This window comes from Miniopterus natalensis, chromosome X, assembly GCF_054644295.1.
Source record: "Miniopterus natalensis isolate mMinNat1 chromosome X, mMinNat1.hap1, whole genome shotgun sequence".
In the NCBI taxonomy this organism is placed as follows: domain Eukaryota; kingdom Metazoa; phylum Chordata; class Mammalia; order Chiroptera; family Miniopteridae; genus Miniopterus; species Miniopterus natalensis.
Window position 1 is genome coordinate 70,127,021 of NC_142103.1, and position 23,121 is coordinate 70,150,141.

A 23,121-nucleotide genomic window follows, 5' to 3' on the forward strand; every position below is an offset into this window, starting at 1 on the left:
CAAAAAAACAAGTCCCAAATGAAAGAATGAGAATTATCCAGATGAAGAGCTAAGTGAAATTGAGATAAGCAATCTATCAGATATAGAGTTCAAATATTGATTGTAAAGATGCTCAACAGCATGAAAAAATATATGGAAACTATGAAAAATGACCAGTCAGAAATGAAGAAAGATATAGCAGAAATAAAGAATACATTAGAAGAAACAAACAGATAAGAGGTAACAGAGGATTGGGTAAGTGATTTAGAAGACAGGATAGAAAAAAATCACTCAATTAGAGATCCAAAAAGAAAAACAATTAAAAAACAGGAGGACAGTCTAAGGGAGCTGTGGGACAACATGAAATGTAACAATATTTGCATTATAGGAGTGCCAGAATAAGCAAGGGATAGAGAATTTGTTTGAAGAAATAATGGCATAAAATTTCCCTAACCTGGTGAAGGAAAGAATTACACAAGTTTAGGAGGCACAGAGAGTTCCAAGACACATCATAATTAAAATGCCAAAAATCCAAGAGAAAGAAAGAACCTTAAAGGCAGCAAGAGAAAAGCAATCTGTTACCTACAAAAGAGCTCCCATAAGGCTGTCAGCTGATTTCTCATCAGAAATTCTGCAGGCCAGAAAGGAATGGCATGAAGTATTCAAGGTGATGAAAAGCAAAGATCTGAATCCAAGACAACTCTATCCAGCAAGGCTATCATTCAAAATAGATGGTGAAATAAAGAGCTTCCCAGACAAAAAAACGTTTCAGTGTGTTTATCAGCGCCAAAACAGCATTGCAAGAAATGTTAAAGGGACTGCTGTAATTAGAAGTTGAAATAGAATGAGAAACATAGACATAAAGAAATAAAGTGGAAATAGATAAGAACCTATCAATAATAACCTTAAACATAAATGGTTTAAATGCCCCAATCAAAAGACATAGGGTAGCTAAATGGATAAGAAAACATGACCCATATATATGCTGTCTACAAGAGACCCACCTCAGAACAAAAGACTCACACAGGATGAGAGTGAAGGGATGGAAAAAATATATCCATGCAAACGGAAATGTAAAAAAAGCTGGAGTAGCAATATTCATATCAGACAAAACAGACTTCAAAATGAAGACCATAACGAGAGACAAGAAAGGTCACTACATACTAAAGAGATTGATCCAAGAGGATATAACTCTGATAAACATATATGCACATAATATAGGAGCACCTAAATTTACCAAAAAACTTCTGGAGGACGTTAAGGGAGAGATTGACAGCAATACAATGATACTAGGGGACTTAACACCTCACTGACTTCACTGGATAGGTCTTCCAGACAAAAAATCAACAGGGAAAAAGTGACAAACTAGATCAGATGGAATTAACTGACCTCTACAGAACATTCCACCCTAAAGTTTGTAGAATATACATTTTTCTCTAGTGGACACAGAACATTTTCAAAGATAGACCACATGTTAGGACAAAAAACATGTCTCTATAAGTTCAAGAAGATTGAAATCATGTCAAGCATCTTCTCAGACCACAGTGGCATGAAATTAGAAATCAACTACAGTACAAACACTAAAAAACATTCAAATACATGGAGGCTAAATAGCATGTTTTTAAACAATGAATGGGTTACCAAAGAGATAAAGAAAGAAATAAAAAACTTTCTGGAAACAAATGAAAGTGAGCACACAACAACCCCAAATCTATGGGACAGAATGAAACCAGTCCTGAGAGGGAAGTTCATACACTATACAGGCCTACCTCAAAAAATAAGAAAAACTTCTAACAGACTCTCTAACCCTTCAACTTAAAGATTTAGAAAGAGAACAACAAGAAAAGCCCAGAGTAAGTAGAAGGAAGGAAATAATAAATATCATAGAAGAAATAAGTAACATAGAGACTAAAAAAAAAGATACAAAAGATCTATGAAACCAAGAGCTGGTTCTTTGAAAAGATAAACAAGGCTGATGAAACTTTAGCCAGACTCATCAAGAAACAGAGAGTACCCAAATAAACAAAATCAGAAATAAAAGAGATGAAGTAACAACTGACTCAACAGAAATACAAAGGATTGTAAGAAAATACTATGAACAAGTGTACGCCACCAAGCTGGACAACCTGGGTGAAATGGACAAATTCCTAGAAAATTACAACTTTCCAAAACTCAGTTGGGAAGAATCAGAAAACCTGAATAGCCTGATAATTACTGATGAAGTTGAAGCACTAATCAAAAAACTCCTAGCACACAGAAGCCCTGGTCTGGACAGCTTCACAGGGGAGGTCTGCCTAACATTCAAAGAAGAACTAATACCTATCCTCCTCAAACTATTCCAGAAAATCCAAGAGGAAGGAACATTTCCAAGCTCTTTTTACAAGGCCAGCATTAGCCTAATTCCAAAACCAGATAAAGACACTACAAAGAAAGGGAATTACAGGCCAATATCCCTGATGAACTTAGACTGTGAAATCGTCAACACAATATTAGCAAATCAGATCAAGCAATATATTAAAAAGATCATACACTATGACCAAGTGAGATTTATTCCAGAAATGCAAGTCTGGTACAATATTCATAAATCAATAAATGTGATACATCACATAAACAAATTGAAAGACAAAAATCACATGATCATATCAATAAATGCAGAAAAAGCATTCGACAAAATGCAACATCCATTTTTTATAAAGTCCTATTGCAAAAAAGACTAGAGCTATGTCGAACAATATGGTTGCCTCTAGCCACATGTGGCTATTGAGCCTTTGAAAGGTGACTAATCTGAAATGAGATTTTCTTTAAGTGTAAAATACACACAAACACACACATTTAAATATCTCATTAATAATATTTATATTTAATTGTATGATTAAGTTATAATATTTTGAGCATGTTGGATTAAATATATTATTAAATTTTATTTTTACCTCTTTTGTTTTTGCTTTATAATGTGATAATTTATAAATTTTAAACTACACATATAACTCATCTTTTTTTCAGCTTTATTGAGACATAACTGACATATAACATTATACAGGTTTAAGGTATATAATGTAATGATTTTATATATGTACACATTGCAAAATGGTTACCACAATAAGGTTAGTAAACACATTCATCACCTCACACAATTACATTTTTTGCATGTTTGATGAGAATTTTTAAAATTAGCCAGTTTCAAATATACAATACGTAATTATTAACTATAGTCACCATGCTGCACTTACATTTTCAGAACTTATTCACCTTTTAACGAAGTTTGTACCCTTTGACCATCTTTACCCGTTTCTCCACTCACAACCACCCACAGCCCTCGCAATCATCAATCTGTTGTTTCTATGAGTTTGAGTTTCTTAGATTTCACATAGAAGTGAAACTATACAGCATTTGTCTTTCTCTGACTTATTTCACTTAGCATAATGCCTTCAAGGTCCATCCACATTGTCATAAATGTCATTTTCTTTTTTTTATGGCCAAATAATATTTCATTTTATATATATATATAAAATATCACATCTTATTTATACATTCAGTCATCAATGGACACTTAGGTTGTTTCCATGTCCATAATGTTGCAATGAACATAGGGGTGCAGATATCACTTTGAGATAGTGATTTCATTTGCTTCAAATGTATTACCAGAAGTGGAATTGCTGAATCATATTGTTGTTCTATTTTTAAACTTTTGAGGAACCTCCATACTATTTTCTATAGTGTTGTTACCAATTTACATTTCCACTAACAGTGTACAAGTGTTCCCTTTCTTCACATCCTCGCCAACACTTGTTATTATCTTTTCAATAATAGCCATTCTAACAGGTGTGAGATGGTATTTCATTGTGGTTTTGGTTTGAATTTGATGATTAGTGATGTTGAGCAGCTTTTCATGCACCTGTTGGCTATCTGAATATCTTCTTTGAAAAAATGTCTGTTCAGTTCCTTTGCCTATTTTTTATTTGAATTGCTTTTGTTTCTGTTTTCACTAATGAGTTGTATGAGTTTCTTATATATCTTGGAGATTAATCCCTTAGTAGATATGTGGTTTGCAAATGTTTTCTCCCATTCTGTAGACTGTCTTTCCTTTTTGTTGATTGTTAATTTTGCTGTGCATAATTTTTTAATTTGACATAGCCACTTTTATTGATTTTTGGTTTTGTTGTTTGTGCTTTGTCTGTCATAACTATAAAGTCATTACCAAGACCAATGTCAAAGAAGTTTTTCCCTGTTTTCTCTAATCCATTTTGAGTGAATTTTTATTAATAGTGTAAGATAGAGGTCCAATTTCTTCCTTTTGCATGTGAATGTCCAGTTTTCCTAGCACCATTTATTGAAGAGATTCTTTTCTCTATTGAATGTTCTTGGCTTCCTTGCACATGTGACTCATCCTAACATTTCCATTGGACAGTGCTGCTCTAGAAAACACCTCTTACATTTCCCTTTCTTCAATTGTTGGCCAGCTAGATGGAGAGTATCTGGTTAAGGATCATGAAGTCAAAGAAAATGGCTGAGGTTTGATGGGACTGAGGTGGCTTCTTCCTTGAATTATCAATTTTAGGAACTCTGCCCACTGACCAGAAACACATGCATTGGACTATTGCATGTGTGAGAATTTTTTATATTACACAACTAATATTGGGATGGTGTTTGTAAAATAAGTAAGTGTACACTGATAATGCAAGTAGCATGGGAAAGAGTTGAGCAAGGTAAAAAAAGGATCAGAGGCATTGAGGTAGGTATTTTAAATGAGGTAGCCCTCATCATGAATATAAGGAACGGAGAACTGAAGATAGTGAAAGAGAATATTCAGTAAGAAGGAATACAAGTGCAAAGTCCTGGAAGTTGGGGAACATTTTGCTTGTTCAAGGAGTACCTACAATGCCAGTGTGGAAGGAGCACACTTAGATGATAGGTTGAACAATTTGGCATTGCTAATATTCTACCTATTTTGGCCTATGAACACAGAAATTTTATATGCTTCAATGTGTATATGTGTTATATGTGAGAATAGTAGATGATATCAGAAAGATAACAGAGTAAGTAGGGGCAGAAGAACTGGACCATGTACAGTCTTGCAAGAAACTCTAGGTACTTTGGTTTTTTCTCTAAGTAAAATGGGGAGCCATTGTGGGTTTTTACTGATGTGTGATATCAGACTATAAAGGAACATGAGTATAAGCAATAAGTCTAGTAAAGATGCCTTTGCAATACACTGGTTATAGAATGAAGATGGCTAAAATTAAGGTGGTAGTAGTGAAAATGTTTAAAATGGTCATATTTAAGACAAATTTTGAAAGTAGGGTCAACATAATCATGACAATTACATGGGGGCTGTGAGAAAGAATTACATTCAATTTATACCCTGAGCAAATGGAAAGATGGAGTTTCCATTTACTGTGATAGGAAGGTAGGTCTGCAGGTGAAGCAGGTTTTAGGGGAAATATAACACTCTCAGATTGGATATATTGACTTTGTTAGGCAGCCCCATGGAGATGTGAAGTAGGTAACTGGATTTACAAGTCTGGAGTTCAGCCGAAAGATACAAATTTGAGACTTTTCAACTTACATATGACATTTAAAGTCATAAGCCTGGATGAGATAGCCACAGGAGAGAGTGTAGACTGAGCCCTGGGTCACAGCAACATTAATCAACATTAAGAGATGGGAGTAATAAGGAGGAATGAATGAAAAAGACAAAGAAGTAGCCAGTGAGTTACTAGAAAAACCTGGAGAGTGTGTGATCCTGAGAGTCAAATACAGAAGTTTTTCAAGGAAAATGGATGATCAAAGGCTGCTGACTGATAAAGTAAGAAGGAGAATAATAAGTGAAAATTAAAAAATTAAGAGCAGTTTTTATGGCATGTTGGAGAAGTGGGCAGTGGAGCAAGACTAGTAGAATTGGAATGGGTTTCAGAGAGACAATGGGAGGAAAAAAAATGAAGACAATGGATAGGCAACTCTCAAGTTTTATTGCAAAAAGGAGTAGAAAACTAAGGTGGTAACTGGAAGGGTAAGTGGAATCACAAGAGAGTATTTTTGAAAAGGAAAAGGTAACGACATGTTCTTATGCTGATATAAACCAATAACATAATGCTTAATGCAAAAATAAGCAAGTTGTAGAAAACAGAAACAACACAGCACAATTTATGCTTTAAAAATTTCATCAATAATACCATACTTGGAGGAAACAAGATGGCGGCATAGGTTACAGCTATACCGGCCACCTCCCACAACCACATCAAAATTACAACTAAAATACGGAACCACCATCACTCAGAACCTCCTGAAATCTGGCTGACCAGAAGTCCTACAACCAGGGAACTGAAGAAGCACTGAGACTGGTAGGAGGGCTGGAGACACCAGTGAATAGGGGCTGAATCCCGGAGATGAGGCCGTGGGCCCACACCCGGTGACGCGGTTTAAATCTGGGAGGGAATCTCGGTGGTGGAGGTTTCCTGGAGGAGTGAGGCCCACACTGAGCCCCCAGCTCAGGGCTCCAGGGCCAGGAAGAGAAGTCCCCACAACCTTGGGCTGTGAAAACCAGTGGGGACTGTTGCTGAGGGACTTGGAGCTGCAGGAGTCCCAGGTAGCTCCTCTTAAAGGGCCCACGCATGGACTCACTCAGACACACTCCCTCTGAGCCCTAGCGCTGGCAGCAGCTTGAAAAGAACCTGGGACACTTGGGGAGGAACTAACCTGACTGAAATTGGAGCAAGAGGTGGAGGGGCAGCTTTCTCACAGGCAGAAGGGCTGACAGAGGCCACTGCTCCTTTGGTAAGTCCTCCTCCCACAGAGCCCGCAGGCAGGCGCCATATTTGAATCATCAGCACCTGACTCATACCTTTAGCCTCACCCCAGTGATTCCCAGAAGCCCGCCCCACCCCACACTTGCAAGCTCATCCAAGCCATTTCCAATGGCTTTTCTGTGCAAGTGGCCTCTCAAGCCTTATGCTTAGGACTTTCCTAAAATCTCTCAAACAAGCAGCAGTGTGTCCCATACGGCTTCATAAGTGGCCCCAGGCCTGGCACTAGTGGCAGCCTACATTGGTTCATGGCTTGGCCTCTCCTGGACACCTCCAAGCCCAGCACAAGGAGCAGCCAACTACGGAGTGCTGTGTAGCTCATGCTGGGTGGCCCTGGGCAAGGCACTGGCACAGGCTCTGACTTTGCACCTCCCAGGAGGCCCCAGAGACAGTGCACCTGGTGGTCAGCCTCCACCACTCTGGATTACAACCCTACCACATCCACGAGTGACACACTTAAGGGGGGCACTTGGTGAACACCAAAGCTCCACTGAAGTAAATCCTGCTCCATAGGGGTGTCTCCAGCACAGCAGCTCTTTGGCTGTAGTTGCAGCTGGCCTTCACAGCTGATTGGTCGGGGGGTCAATTCCTCCCAGGGATGCCAACAGCAACCAAGGCTCAATTACAACAGGAGAGTGCACACAGCCCACACAGGGGAGCACCTAGAAGGCTCAGCTCAGGTGACTGGGGAGGCTGAGCCACTGGACCCTAAAGGACGCCTACTACACAAAGCCACCCTACAAATTCCAGGAGACATAGCAGCTCTATCTAATATATAGAAACGAACACCTGGAAGCAGTCAAAATGTGGAGGCAAAGAAACATGCCACAAAGGAAAGAACAGAAGAAATTTCTAGGAGAGGAACTAAATGAAATAGATCCAAGCAAGCTAACAGAGTTCAGAATTTTGTTTATAAGGATGCTCAACCATATTAGTAAGAGTTTTACAAAAATAACTGAGAAAATTGACATAATAAAGTACCAATTTGAAATGAAGGCTACACGAACTGAAATGAAGAATAATTTACAGGGCATCAACAGTAGAGTAGAGGACGCTGAGAATCAAATCAGCAATTTGGAACATGAGGAAACAACAAACACTCAACCAGAAGAGAAAAAAAGAAAAAAAAAGGATCCAGATAGTATAAGGAGCCTCTGGGACAACTTCAAGAGGCACAACATTCATATTATTTGCGCGCCAGAAGGAGAAGAATAAGAGCAAGAAATTGAAAACCCATTTGAAAAAATAATTACATAAAACTTCCCTTACCTGGGGAAAGAAATAGACTTACAAGTCCAGGAAGCACAGAGGGTCCCAAGCAAGAGGAACCCAAAGAGGCCCACAGCAAGATACATCATAATTAAAGTGCCAAAGGTTAAAGACAAAGAGAGAATCTTAAGAGCAACAAGAGAAAAGCAATTAGGTACCTACAAGGAAGCACCCATATGACTGTCAGCTGATTTCTCCACAGAAACCTTGCAGGCCAGAAGGGAGTAGCAAGAATTATTCAAAGTGATGAAAAACATGGAACTACAACCTAGATTGCTCTGCCCAGCAAAGCTATTATTTAGAACTGAAGGTCAGATAAGGAGCTTCACAGATAAGAAAAAGCTAAAGGAGTTCATCACCACCAGACTAGCACTACAGGCAATGTTGAAGGGTCTTCTTTAAATGAACAAAAGAATCTGACAAACTAAAATGATCCAGAGACATTGACACAGGCGATCATATTTCAGAGGAAAGAGGGAAGGGGGGTGGAGGGTGGGAAGAGGTTAACGAAAGAAGTTATATGCATATATGCATAACCCGTGGACACAATCAATAACAGGGTGAAGGCCTGGGGAAGGGGTGGGAGCGACGTGGAGGGAGTCAATTGGAGGGGGGGGAAATGAGACACCTGTAATACTTTCAACAATAAAGATAAAAAGATAATACCATACTTCATCTAATTTAAGACAAAGTTTTCCACATATTTTGTAGATAAAAATGTAGCATTCTACTATTTCCATTTGCTTTCCTTATTTTTTCTATTTTTCCCATTTCTTTTTAGTTTTTCATATTCTAACATCTCTAAATGTGATCTGTGTCTTACAATTCATGACTTATCATAGTTGAATTGGCAGTCATTTTCTTTATTAGTATACAAAATAAAAGTGTGTCTCAAAATTAATAGTATATTACACTCAATGATATTCAAAATATATTTTGTATAGGTACATAAATAAAGAAGGCAAAAAGGCAAATTCATAACAGGGATAACTATCAGAGGAGAACTGTGGTTGTGAAGGCTTGTAAATCTTTATGAGCATTATTCTAATAATTTAAAAGGGCAATGGATGCCCATATTTTATGTGTAAATAAAATTTTTACATAGAATATGTGAAACTGGCTAACTTTAGAGTCAATGACATACAAGTAAATGAAAAAAAAAGATTAACAATTGAAAAGAAATATGTGAAGATAAACTCACACAACAGGAATACTGAATGGCCAAAAAAAAAGAAAATTAGTATAAAGTCATAATAATCAGAAAAATGTAAACTAAAACAATGAGTTGCCATTCCTCACTCACTAGTTTGGCACACACCAAAAGGATGATATATCAAGAATTGTCTAGGATATGGACAAGATTGAATACCTACAATGTTGAGTATACCATAATTTGGTATATCCAATTAATGTAGCAATTTGGTACCATTTATGAACTTTGAAGTGCTTATACATACAACTCAATTTTTCTTCTTTCAGTGCATACACACAGATACTCTGGAACAAGTACAGGAAGATATTTATTGCAGCATTATTTTTAAAAATGAAATTTGAAATGAACCAAAATGATCATCAAAAGCAGAACAGATATTTGAATATATTGTTTAATGGGTGGCAAAAATGTCACATATGTATACTCTGCAAGAGTTTGAAGGTCACAAGAAATGTTAGAAATGTAACACAGATAAATTTAAGAAACCAAAATATTGAGTAATAAAAGCAAGATTTAGAAAAATAACATACCTCTGATAAAACTTATGTTTAAAATAAAGGTCAGCAAAATTAGATTAAGAGAAATATTGGAGTTCTATTTCAGAGTTGTTGGCAATGTAATCATTAAAAAAAACCAACACAGACATTTTCTTGAATGTAGTAAGAGTGGATTTATATAGTAAAAAAAAAAAAAAGTTCTAGAAAACGTTGTTTAACTAAATACATTATTGGTTAGTTTACAACATGTAGAAATGTCATATTCCTATCAGCTGCACAGTATATACAGCTGAGTCCCAATGACCCATATCCCAGAAATGTCAGGTATGGGCTATTAAAAAAGAATAACTTTCCTATGTATTTTATTGCATTTGGAAAATTATAACACACTGAAGAAATAAATTGAAAAAGATACAAAGAAGTGGAAGCATATACCGTGTTCATAGGAACAATTAAAATGGATAGGAAGAATTAAAATGTTCATACTACTAAAGCAATCTACAGACTCAGTGCAATTCCTATCAAGATACCAATAGCGTATTTCATACAACTAGAACAAATAATCCAAAAATTTATATGGAACCACAAAAGATCCCAAATAGCAACAGCAATCTGGAGAAAGAAGAGCAAAGTTGGAGGAATCATGCTACCTGATAACAAACTGTAATACAAGGCCATAGTATCAAACAGCATAGTACTGGTATAAAAAGACATATAGATCAATGAAACAGAATAGAGAGCCCAGAAATAAACCTATGCCTTTATAGTCAATTAATATTTGACAAAGGAGGTAAAAACATAAAATGGGCTAAAGATAGTCTATTCAATAAATGGTGTTGGAAAAATTGGAAAGATACATGCAAAAAAATGAAACTAGACTACCTTCTTACACTGCACACAAGAATAAACACAAATGGATTAAAGACTTTAATGTTAAATGCAAAACCATAAAAATCATAGAAGAAAATATAGACAGTAAAATCTCAAACATTTCTTGTAGCAATATTTTCTCTGATATATCTCCTCGGACAAGGGAAACAAAAGAAAAATAAACAAATGGGACTACATCAAACTAACAAGTTTTGCACAGCAAAAGAAACCATCAACAAAATGAAAAGACAATCCACTGAATGGCAGAGCATATTTGCCGATGCATCTGATAATGTATTAATAACCAAAATTTATAAAAAAGTCATACAACTCAACAGCAAAAAAAACCAAAAACAAAACAAAAAACAAAACAAAACACAAAAAAACCCAATCCAATTAAAAAATGGGCAAAGGACCTAAACAGGCACTTCTCCAAAGAGGACACACAGATGGCCAACAGCCATATGAGAAGATGCTCAACATCACTAATCATCAGAGAGATGCAAAGTAAAACCACAGTGAGATAGAACCTGTCAGAATGGCTATCAATAAGTCAACAAAGGAGTGTTGGTGAGGATGTGGAGAAAAGGGAACCCTTGTACACTGTTGGTGGGAATGCAGATTGGTGTAGCCACTGTGGAAAGCAGTATGGAGTTACCTCAAAAAATTAAAAATGGAACTGCCTTATGACCCAACAATTTCACTTCTGGAAATTTATCCAAAGAAACCCGGAGCATTAATTCAAAAGAATATATGCACCCCTATATTCACTGCAGCATTATTTATAATAGCCCAGATTTGGTAGCAGCCCAAGTGTCCAGTAGATGAGTGGATAAAACAGCTGTGGTACATTTACACAATGGAATTCTACTCGGCTATAAAAAGGAAGAAAATTTCACCCTTTGAGACAGCATGGATCGACCTGGAGAACATTATGCTCAGTGAAATAAGCCAGAGAAAGACAAGTACCACATGATTTCACTCATATGTGGAATTTAATAAACAAAGTGAACTAACAAGCAAAATAGAGACAGACTCAGAGAGAGCAGGCAGACAGCTCTGGTGGGGAAGGTGTTGGGGAGGTGGAGGGATTGAGCAAAAAAGAAAAAAAAAAAAAATAGAACACACTGAGGTGGACAATAGTGTAGTGATTGCTGCGGGGAGAGATGTGTGGATGAAGGTGGAAATGGTTATGGGGGGATAAATGGTGATGGGGAAATTTTAATTTAATTAAAACAAACAAAAAATAAATAAAACAAAAAAATTAAGAATTATTTTTGCCCTGAGAGTATGGAGTAATTATTCTTCATAACGTACATTTAAAAAATAAGTATGAGACAGAAAGTGCATACTATTTGTTTGTGTGTGTGTATGTATATGATGGTTGAATACACAAAAATTGAATAATAAATATTAACAGAGAAGAAGGAAATAGGATCAGGGCTTGAGGATAATAATTTTATTGGTAATATTTTATTTCTACTTTGAAATGCTTCAATAATAATAAGTAAAATTAATTTTTAATGGAGAACAGTACTTCTAATGTTGCTATATATTAGTTTACAAATAATTTTTAACAACCTGTTGTGGCGCGAGAGAACCGAAAGACCACTGGAGCCGAATTAAGGTCAAATAGAGAGCAATTGATTAGCCGGCTGGCGACTGATCCCTATTCCTCCAAACCGGAGTTTTCGGAGATCAGCCCTGGCTTTCAGTTACACTTTGCTTTTAAAGGGGGTTGTTTTGCACTTCTGCAATTGGCATTTCCTGATAGCTTAAGGGCGGTGCAAGCGGGCAAACACAGGAGCAGACATGGCGGTTAGCGATAAGTGGAACTTAACGGCAGGCAGTACATTCTGCGGTCAAGGCTGTAAATCTTATCCTATCTTTTAGGTTGGGAAGAACAAGAAGTTGACTCAGAGGACAGCCAGCTGGTATTTTTCCACCGAGGAATTTACTTCTATAATTGACCCATTCGAGATAGTGTTTATTGTCAAATTTATGTGTCATCACATTCCCCACTGGTTTTTCTGGGGGAATCAAATCATTGTTTCCTCATCTAAGTTCTGGATTCTCTGATAATGGGTACTCAGAACCATGAGTTTTACAGATTGAATTCTGTCTTTAATATATTTTGTTAGGCAGTTAATGACTATTGAACCAAAGGGCAGTCCCGATAATAATAATAATAGTGGTCCTGCTATTGCTGAGAGGAGGGTTGTTAGCCATGGGGACCAATTATAGAGACCTTCAAACCAATTGTCTTTGTTCTTCCCTTTCTTTAATTCTTTGTCTGACTAGAGACAGGTTATCTCGTATTACCCCCTAATGGTTAGCATAAAAACAACAAGTTTCCCCTAGGGCCACACATAAACCTCCCTGTTTTAGAAAAAAGAGATCAAGTCCTCGTGTATTTTGTAGTACTGCTTCAGCTAAGGAATTTAGGGATTCTTCTAAGTGTGAGACAGAGTTCTCTAGATCAGACAAGTCTTGATCTATTTGTTGACTTAGCGCCTTAAAGTTCTGGTCCCCAGTGACTAGAGCAGTCGTTCCTATAGTTGCGGATCCAGCTATTCCTAAACCGATGAGGAGAGGGATTAATATGGGTGCTCGTTTCTGCTTTCCTGCCTGTATTCCAAAATGTTCATGACCACCTTCACCGGAATAGAAATAGACCTGTGGAATGACATGAGTTAGTATACATAGACCAAAATCCCTAGTATGAGGATTGATGCAAGGGGTGAGTCCAGTAGTACAGGCGAACCAAGTCCCAATAGGGGCTACAAGAAATAGAGGGCTTCCATTATCTTGGGTGTAGTCTGAGTCCTGTAGAGTAATAGTCCGCCAACAAGAGTCCTGATATGGTGATTTAGCCAAGTTATAACTCAGAGATGATAAGCATAGTCCTTGCCCTTGTAGGTCTCCTAAAGTTAGTTTTGGCTCTTGTCTCCATCTATGGGCTTTTTCTTTCTGGGCTTCTTCAATGGATAAGTTCTTTACCTCGGTAGGAGAGGACCCAAGGGAGCTGTTGGATCCAATTCCTACGTAGTAGGGTGGTGAAGGATTCAAGCAAAACCAGCAATCTTGAGTCATTTCTGGATTGGTATCATCTACGAATCAAAAAATGGCTTCTAAGATGTTTAGGAGGGATTTGCTCGATGGCTGAGGCCTTATCTCAGGCTCAGCAGAGCTAGTTAATTCACAAAATGAATAATCAGTTGAAGTGGGAAGCCGTGAAGGCTCAGAGGTTGCTAGGTATGGAATGTGCTCCCTCTCTTGTGGAGAGTTGAGGACAAAATTAGGGCACATGGGCTTAGGAGTGTGTTTAATAGGAGTCTTCTGGATTGTGAAGGTCGTTTCAGGGTCTTTATATGCTACATATAGTCGCAGACCCCACATTTTTCTTGTAAGCCAATCAGGGTCGTTAGGTTTGAGTATAGTTATTATGCTGGGGTTACAGTTATTAACTTGCGAACAATGTTCTGGCCTGGGAGTAGTTAGTCTTTGTAGCTTTATGTCAGGGTCAGTATTTCTCCAAAGTGCTAAGGTTACATAACTCCAGGAGGCACAGAAATGGTCAGATATAGAGGCACAATGGGGACTCTCTTTATTTGGACACGCGTAGTGTTGGGTATGCCAGAGTCCCCTTTCAAATCTGAGAGATTCACATCTATAATTATCCCCACTAGTACCTGAATATGAGCTTGCTATAAGACTTGGGTTTTTGGTTACTGATAAGGTTGCCCCGAACAGATTACAAAGATCAAAATATAGATCTGGGGCTCCATATGTCGAATTTGTGGCAATTATGTGTCCATCAGAAGTTTGGCTGGGTCCATACGTGTTGAGTCGGTCGGTGGGGATTTTCTAGAGTTATAGTGGCCCATGTTAACAAGATTAGGACCGACAGAGTTTTACGTTTAAGGGGTCTTCTGTTCATTGGAGGGTCCATTTTTCTGGTATCTGATCAGGGTGTGTCTTTTTTACCTGAGTGTAATGAATCCAGAAGCGGCGGCCAGAGACCTTAAGGGCTATAGGCGTGGTAAAGATTACGGGTAGCAGCCCAGTCCATCTAGGTTCAAGGGAAGTAGGCTGAATTTTCTTGATCCACACCCAGTCACCAGTTTGATGTCGTGGAGGTCTGTGTTACCTGGAGGAGAAGGCTTGGTACGACAGTTGTTTATCATTTGATGGTTTTTCTGCTGGATCAATTGTAAAGCCTGTAAGGACTTAAGATAATGGTTACTTAATTCAGCTAAAGCCTCCTCTCCTAACTTAGGGAGGAGAGGAGGTGGTCTCCCATATATTATTTCAAAAGGGGATAGTCCTTTGATGTAAGGGGGTACATCTAACTGGTAATAAGGCAAAAGGAAGGAGGCTGACACAATTTTTGCCTGTCTCTAATTTTAATTTGGTAATTGTTTCTTTTAAAGTCCAATTCATCCTTTCTACCTGTCCTGAACTCTGAGGCCTATATATACAGTGTAATTTCCAAGAAATGTTTAGAATTTTAGCTATGGTTTGAGTGATTTGAGCAATGAATGCCGGGCCGTTGTCAGACCCCATCACTAAGGGGAGGCCAAATCGGGGAACTATTTCTGTAATTAGTTTCTTGGCCGCTACCTGAGCTGTTTCTGACTTAGTAGGAAAGGCTTCAGTCCAATCGGAGAAGGTATCAATAAAAACAAGGAGATATTTGTATCTGAATTTCCCCGGGGCTACTTCAGTAAAGTCTATTTCCCAATGTTCTCCTGGACTGCCTCCTCGAGTTCGAATTCCTGGTTCTCAGCAGTATTTAAGTTTCCTTTTAATTTTCTTCCAAATTCTTTTTCTTCCTCAGTATATGAGGGGATATCAGGGAGGCTCCGGGGTGGCAGGATAGGCAGAATCTGGAGAGGCCCCACTGGTTTTTGGGCAGCTTCTCTTGCGATCTGATCTGCAAAGGTATTTCCCCGAGCTATAGGATCATCAGTTGTCTGATGTCCTCTGCAGTGAATGATAGCAACTTTTTGGTGTAGCCATATGGCCTCAAGTAAGGCTAAGATCTCAGCCTTATTTTTAATTTCTTTGCCTTCTGACGTGAGGAGTCCCTGCTCCTGATAGAGAGCCCCATGCACATGCACAGTAGCAAAAGCGTACCTGCTGTCTGTATAGATGTTCACAGTCATCTTTCCCCCAGCGTAGGGCCTGTGTTAGGGCTACGAGTTCCACCCTTTGAGCAGAGGTCCTGTGCCCTAATGCTTGTGCCCAGAGTACCTTATCGTGAGTTACTACCGCTGCTCCTGTGTATCTGGTACCATCTGCCATGAAGCTGTTCCAGTCAGTGTAGAGATCAGAGTCAGTGTCTGGCCAGGGAGTATACTTGAGGTCTGCACGTAGATGTGAGTCTAGGACCTCTAGGCAATTATGGACAGGTTCAGCTAGGTCATCATCAGGCAACAGCATGGCCGGGTTCAGTGCTGTAGTCTTTAGGAATTGGATCCTTGGGGGGTCCAACAAGAGCACTTGATATTGGACAATTCTGGTGTGGGAAATCCAACGTTCTGGGGGACTTCTGAGGAGAGCCTCAACTGCATGGGGTGCTATAATTTGTAAGTCCTGCCCCAAAGTCAATTTAGAGGCTTCCTTTGTAAGAGTTGCCATAGCAGCTATGGCCCTTAAACAGTATGGCCATCCGGAGGAAACAGGGTCTGTCCTCTTGGAGAGATAGGCCACTGGTCATCTCCAAGGGCCAACGGTCTGTGTTAGTACCCCTTTAGCAATTCCCCGGCTCTCGGAGACAAACAGTTGGAAAGGCTTGGTAAGGTCAGGTAGTGCTAATGCCGGAGCACTAGTGAGGGCCTTTTTTAGTTCTTGGAAGGCATCACCCTCTAATTTAGTCCATATTAGCTCGTCTACCTTCCCCTCCAGTGCTGGCGTATAGGGGCCTTGCTATTTCTGCAAACTGGGGTATACAAAGGCGACAATACCCGATTGCCCCTAGAAATTCCTGAACTTGCTTGTCTGTGGTCGGGGAATTTTTAGTATAGCCTCGATGTGGCTAGTGGAAAGGAAACGTTTTCCCCCTTTCAGTTCATATCCTAGATAGGTTGCATTCTCAGTGCATAACTGAGCTTTCTTTGCTGACACACGGGGCCCGAAGTTCCCCAATTCTTCTAGCAAGTCTCTAGTAGCCTTCTGGCATTCAGGTATAGTCTTAGCGGCTAGCAAGAGGTCATCTACATATTGCAGGAGGGTTACTCCTGGATGCTCCTGCAGGAATTTGGAGAGGTCCTGACTTAGGGCCTCATCAAACAAAGTTGGAGAATTTTTGAATCCTTGGGGAAGTCGAGTCCAGGTCAACTGTCCTGAAAATCCACCCTCTGGGTCAGCCCATTCAAAGGCAAAAATGGGTTGGCTTACCTTAGCCAGTGGCAGAGAGAAGAAGGCGTCCTTTAAGTCGAGGACAGTGTAGAAGGAGTGGTTAGGTGGTAAAAGGCTGAGGAGCGTATACGGGTTTGGCACGGTAGGATGTATGGTCTCAACCCGTTTATTTACCTCTCGGAGGTCTTGCACAGGTCTGAAGTCCTCAGTTCCGGGTTTTTGTACTAGTAACAGTGGAGTATTCCAGGCAGACTGACAGGGAACAAGGCTGCCTGTTTCACGGAGTCGTTTTATGTGCTTAGCGATGCTGTTTCTAGCCTTTAAATTAATGGGATATTGGTGGACTCGAACCGGAGTAGTGGAGCTGGTTAGTTGTACAATAATCAGGGGCTGGTGAGAGGCCAGCCCAGGTGGATTGGTTTCAGCCCACACATGGGGAACGGCCTGCTGTAATTCTTAGAGAAAGGAGCTAGGTTCAGAGGGCCCAGAGCCTCAAAAAGGATGTATTTTTCAGAGAGCGGGCAGGAAAAAAGTATGGTCAAGGGCCTGTCTCCTACAGTAAGAGTTGTCGCATCCCCATGAAAAGATATGGTGGCATGTAATTTCTGGAGCAGATCTCTGTCTAATAAGGGGTAGGGACAGTCTGGCATGACTAGGAAGGAGTGAGTAATCATCCCCTTCCCTCGGTCTGTTATGCCTCCCTGAGTCCATGGATATGACTTAGTTTTTCCTGTAGCCCCTTGTATAGAGGTTTTGTCTTTTGAAAGGGGTCTGTCTCCCGGAGGACAGAGAAGGTGGCTCCCGTATCTACTAAGAATTTGACTGGTTTGCCCTCCACATTTAAAGCCACCTTGGGCTCCCCTGGGCTTAACTGAAAAGAGCCCTGGCCCCCTCATTCATCATCCTCAAAGAGGATGGGAGCTCTTGGATGGGTCAGACGGTCCTTCCTCTTGGGACAGTCGTTTTTCCAGTGTCCTTTCTCCTTGCCGTAAGCACACTGGTCAGAGTCTAGGTTCTGTCTCTGTCCCCTATTATTCAGACCTTTTTTTCTGATTCCAATTTTTATTTCCTCTTTGTTTAGGTCCTTCGTTTATTGCTGCTACCAAAATTTTGGTCATTTTCTTAGTCTGAGCAGTATCTGAGTCATCACAATTATTGAAAACCCACTGAGCTATTTCTACTAGTTCACTTAAATTTTTCCCTTCAAAGCCTTCCAATTTTTGTAACTTCCTCCTAATGTCTGAGGCCAACTGAGTCAAGAAAGCAATATTAATAGCTTTCCTATTCTCAAGGGCTTCCGGGTCTATGGGCATAAACAATGGGTAAGCTTCCATTAGGCGCTGGAGGAGAGCGGCGGCGAATTCCCCTGGCCTCTGGACGGTTTCGCTTACCTTGGATAAATTGTGGGTTTCTTAGCTGCTCCCCGGATGCCTCGCAATAGAGTCAGGCAATATTATTCGAGACCCTCCTTACCTTGGTCAGTATTGGGGTCCCAATTAGGGCGAACGATAGGTAGTCGGTAGCTGAGGTGGGCAGGATCAGAGGTGGGTTTCTCCGTCTGGTCCGAGGACAGTTTTGGCTGCTTCCCTATGAATTCTGTCTCTTTCCTCAGATGTAAAAAGGACCTGTAAGAGCTGCTGGCAATCCCAAGTGGGCTGGTGGGTGTGAAACACAGTTTCTAACAAGGAGATTAACCCTTGGGGTTTGTTGGAGAAAGAAGGGTTCTGCTGTTTCCAGTTATAAAGATCACTGGTGGAAAAAGGAACATATATCATAAAAGGTCGTTGGGGATCTCCTCCGAGTGGAGGGGCCATTTTCCGTAAGGGCAATATGGCTGCCGAAGATGAGTCAGGCAGTATTGCTTGGGGGAAGGGGGGGGGGGGTAAGGCGTTTCTCCACCGGTATGTGGAGGGCTCAGGGATTGAGCTTCGGAGTTCTCCGGTTCCCTCCTTGGAGGGGGAGGCCTGTAAGGTGGTGGTCTTATAGGGTCTAAAATATCCTCAGTGGGGCCCTGGAGTACGGGATATAATCTCCTCCGAGGTTTAGGGGAGTCACCGTTCTCTGGGTTGGTTGAGGTTTAGCTAAGAGCACCGAGTTCCCGTTCTTCTGAGTTTCTGGACATTGACATTTTTTAATGTACCAGGTCTATCAGTGGCAATATCAATCCAAGTATCTATATGTGGTATCTGATCTGGGTGTCCAGAGTCCCCATGAATTTTTTGACGGACCTGGAAAGCTAATTGTAAATTGAAACTACCTTCAGGCGGCCAGTCAACCCCGAAGGTAGACCAATCGAGTTCACATAAGGTCTGGAGGGTCCCTGGACCTACTGGAGCACCATATCCCCGTACCCTTGCCTTAAAGTCCTTGAAATTATCTAACAGACATTGCAATGGGGTCTTGGTGCTAGACTGACTTTGGCCCATGACAAACAACTAAGGGAAAGACAGACAGGCAGTAGCAGACAATTAGAAAGGCCACAACACAAATGCAGAACCACAAATAAAACCCAAACCGAAGTTCCCTGTGACGTCTCGCGAGGGGACCTGGCTGGGGAAGTAATGCTGCGTCCAGCCTTCCCCTGCCCCCAATAGGCGCCACCAGAACAGACAGAAAAGTGAACTCACCGGTGAGATCCGATCCGGGCGGCTCGTAGGAGTCCAGACTGCTCTTTCAAAAATTACTTTGAAACAATTTTTTCTGGCAGGCTAGGGAAGCTGGGAGGGCAGGCTCAACCCCGGGCTGAGGAACGTCTCTCAGAGGCCTTCCACTAGGCTGGCTGCCTCGCAGTTTCGATAGCCGGTCTGAGTGGTGCGGGACTTCCCTTTAGGGAAGAATTTCGCTGGGACCTCCAACTGTTGTGGCGCGAGAGAACCGAAAGACCACTGGAGCCGAATTAAGGTCAAATAGAGAGCAATTGATTAGCCGGCTGGCGACTGATCCCTATTCCTCCAAACCGGAGTTTTCGGAGATCAGCCCCGGCTTTCAGTTACACTTTGCTTTTAAAGGGGGTTGTTTTGCACTTCTGCAATTGGCATTTCCTGATAGCTTAAGGGCGGTGCAAGCGGGCAAACACAGGAGCAGACATGGCGGTTAGCGATAAGTGGAACTTAACGGCAGGCAGTACATTCTGCGGTCAAGGCTGTAAATCTTATCCTATCTTTTAGGTTGGGAAGAACAAGTAGTTCACTCAGAGGACAGCCAGCTGGTATTTTTCCACCGAGGCTTGTGGAATTTACTTCTATAATTGACCCATTCGAGACAGTGTTTATTGTCAAATTTATGTGTCATCACAAACCGATTTTGCAAAATGATCTCAGATTTCTAAGAGATTAGAAAGAAAAAAAAGCAAAGGAAATAATGAGTGCTAATATTTTACTGTGAGCCCAGGTGAATGAGAAGTGGATTTAGGGTAGATTATTTTCAAGTGAATTTTCTGAATTTTACAGTATTCACATTGTGTATGCAATTCTTTTTTCAAGCGGTAAGAAAGAAAGGAAAAAGAAAAAAATTATCCTCAAAAAGTAAAGTCTGGAAATGACCAGAGAGTAAAATTTACCTAGAGATTGATTGGGTCAAGATGGCAGCTTGAGCACTAGAGCATTTCTCCTATGCTACCACAAATCCCTTTTAATGACAGGAAAGGAAGGTTTCGGTAACTCCAGAAAAGCACAGGGGAAAAGAAAGGGCGAATTCCTAGAAGATGGAAAGCAGATGGGGCTGGGGCACCAAGGTGGGGGGTGGGGCGGGGGTGGGGACCTTGGGGGCCCTGAATTGGAGAATAGGACGCTAAGTGGTTAGGTAGGGGGGTTGTGGGTTAGGCTGCGCCTGATTTTGAAAGGGGGCGGGCCGGGGAGCAGAGTAGCGCTGCGGGAGCCCAGGGCTGAGGTGGGCGTGAGACTTGGGGGAGGGGAGCGCACGTTGTTTGGCAGGAAGGGGAGGCCTCTCTCCTGGCAGGAAGCTGAGCTACGGAGTGGGGGAGGAGGCGGCTGCAGTAGCGGCTGGTGGGATCCCGATGTGGCAGAGGGGCCTCTGCTGCGGACTGCGAGGCAGAGGGTCCGTGAGCACAGTGCTGGAGACACAGGCGCCATCCTCTTCGCCTGCCGGCACGCCCTCCCAGACACGCTCCTCATCTACGGATCCTCCCCAACCAACTCTTGGGAGCTCGCGGCTCGGCGCCTGCAGATCCACTTTCGTCACAGGTTCACAGCTAAGGCAGCAGCGAGGTGTCCTCTATTTGGGCACCTGAAGCCCGCGATCCCCGGACGCGGGGAGGTGGGCACTGGACTAGAAAGCTGGAGGATGGGGGTTGGTTTGTGTCAGGCAGAACAATTGGGGTCGGTGCTGGGATGGGACAGGAGAGAGAATGAGAAGAGTGACTTGGAGACTGGAGATGGGACGGGGAGCCAAAAAGCACCTGGATGGTGTACAAAGGTGGCTAGAAAAGGAAATGGGTTTGTTGTGGGCACTCAGCAGGGAAATGGGAATGAATAGGAAGGAGATGAAGGAGAGAGACAAGAACACCAGGCGGAAGGCATCATTATGGTAATTAAGAGGGATGAAGTGCAGACTACGATGGACAAGGGACATGTGGACTACATTAGTGGAAATGAAGAAATGAGGTGGAATCTAAGAAATGGTGAATATTTGTGTTTGGTGTAAGTACTCTAGGATAACAACAGAGGATCAGGCATTATGCAAAGGAGCCTGATCACTGTTTTTGGGGCCTCAATCAAAACAACCACCACCTCTCTAAAACTCTAGCACAGCCAAAGGAGCCTGGAGGGAGGGCACTGTAGGCAAGCATCCAATAATATCTTAGTAGCGAGCATTCCTGCTGGACATTTCTGAATAATTTGGGCAGCAAGGTACCTGGTGCACAGCGACTTTGTGATAGAGAAAAATAATTCATGCTATAATACACTAAATGTTTCTTCCTAGCCTCTTTCCTCCCTTGCAGGTATGAAGACTCCTCACAAAAAGGTAGCTGCAGGGCAGGAGACCAGGGAAGCTGTCAGTCACCACACCGGATCTGCAAATACGAGGAAGAAAAAAACCTCTCAAAAGAAACAGAGGGGCAGACCTTCATCCCAGCCCCGCAGGAACATCGTGGGCTGCAGAATTTCACACGGATGGAAGGAAGGGGACGAGCCCATCACCCAGTGGAAAGGAACCGTTCTGGATCAGGTGCCTATAAATCCCTCTCTTTATCTGGTGAAATATGATGGAATTGACTGTGTCTATGGACTGGAACTTCACAGAGATGAAAGGATTTTAAAGCTTAAAATCCTTCCTGATAAGGTGCCATTTTCTCGAGTAAGAGATGTGCGCCTTGCAAATACAATAATTGGTAAAGCTGTGGAACATATTTTTGAGGGCGAGCATGGTTCTAAGGATGAATGGAGAGGGATGGTCCTAGCGCAAGCACCAATCATGAAAGCCTGGTTTTATATTACCTATGAGAAAGATCCTGTCTTGTACATGTACCAGCTTCTAGATGACTATAAAGAAGGAGACCTTCGTATCATTCCAGAGTCCAATAAGTCTCCTCCAGCAGAGAGGGAGCCAGAAGGAGTTGTAGATGGCCTGATAGGCAAACATGTGGAATATACCAAAGAAGATGGCTCCAAAAGGACAGGCAAGGTCATTCACCAAGTCAAAGCCAAACCTTCTGTGTACTTCATCAAGTTTGATGATGATTTCCATATCTATGTCTATGATTTGGTAAAAAAGTCCTAACTGTTAGGGTATACTTTGCCACATTTGTGGAGGCAAATTATGATTTAGAGACACACAAAAAATGTACCTTTTTAATGTACAGAAAGCTTTAGAGTCCCTACCAACCAACACCAATGCCAGCATAACTGTTGATTTGTTCTGAAAAATACAAATGTGTGTGGACATGACTTGCTGTGTGTAAGGACTTTATCATGTTGAACAGATTGGGTATGTTTGGTGGATGGGGCATGAAAGGAAGGGACAGCTGTAAATTCAGGCTGTGAATAAAGTTCAGCTAGTATCTAATCAGTCATCTAAAAATGGAGTAAGACTTAGCTGGCCTAGTCTAGGGAGGAGGGAGGAGAAGAAACCAGAGATGGGCTGTGGGGGGAGGGGAAAGGAGAAGTGA

General features: G+C 41.3%; 2 protein-coding genes across 4 annotated transcripts in view; one reads left to right on the forward strand and one right to left on the reverse strand.

Moving 5' to 3' along the window:
- Window positions 1–20,612, reverse strand: part of LOC107537279 (spindlin-2) — a 43,290-nt gene extending 22,678 nt beyond the window's left edge. Inside the window, exons 1-2 of one of the 2 annotated variants that reach the window (XR_001603221.2) lie at window positions 19,622–20,612; window positions 18,391–18,743 (exon numbers count right to left, since the gene is read on the reverse strand). The gene's annotated coding sequence lies outside the window, so the exon portion shown is untranslated. Of the gene's footprint in view, window positions 1–18,390; window positions 18,744–19,621 lie in introns of those variants that run through there. The other variant, XM_016213260.2, reaches the window with a different exon arrangement.
- Window positions 20,613–21,034: 422 nt separating this feature from the next.
- On the forward strand, window positions 21,035–22,900 carry LOC107537284 (spindlin-2). 2 transcript variants are annotated; one of them, XM_016213269.2, is made up of 2 exons: window positions 21,035–21,269; window positions 21,936–22,900. In XM_016213269.2, exon 2 carries the CDS (start codon window positions 21,957–21,959, stop codon window positions 22,731–22,733), a length of 777 nt encoding a protein of 258 aa, XP_016068755.1. In that variant the 5' UTR covers window positions 21,035–21,269; window positions 21,936–21,956; the 3' UTR covers window positions 22,734–22,900. The 2 variants fall into 2 exon arrangements, with proteins under 2 accessions (XP_016068755.1, XP_016068754.1); XM_016213268.2 differs by lacking the exon at window positions 21,035–21,269 and adding an exon at window positions 21,370–21,633.
- Window positions 22,901–23,121: the final 221 nt, after the last annotated feature.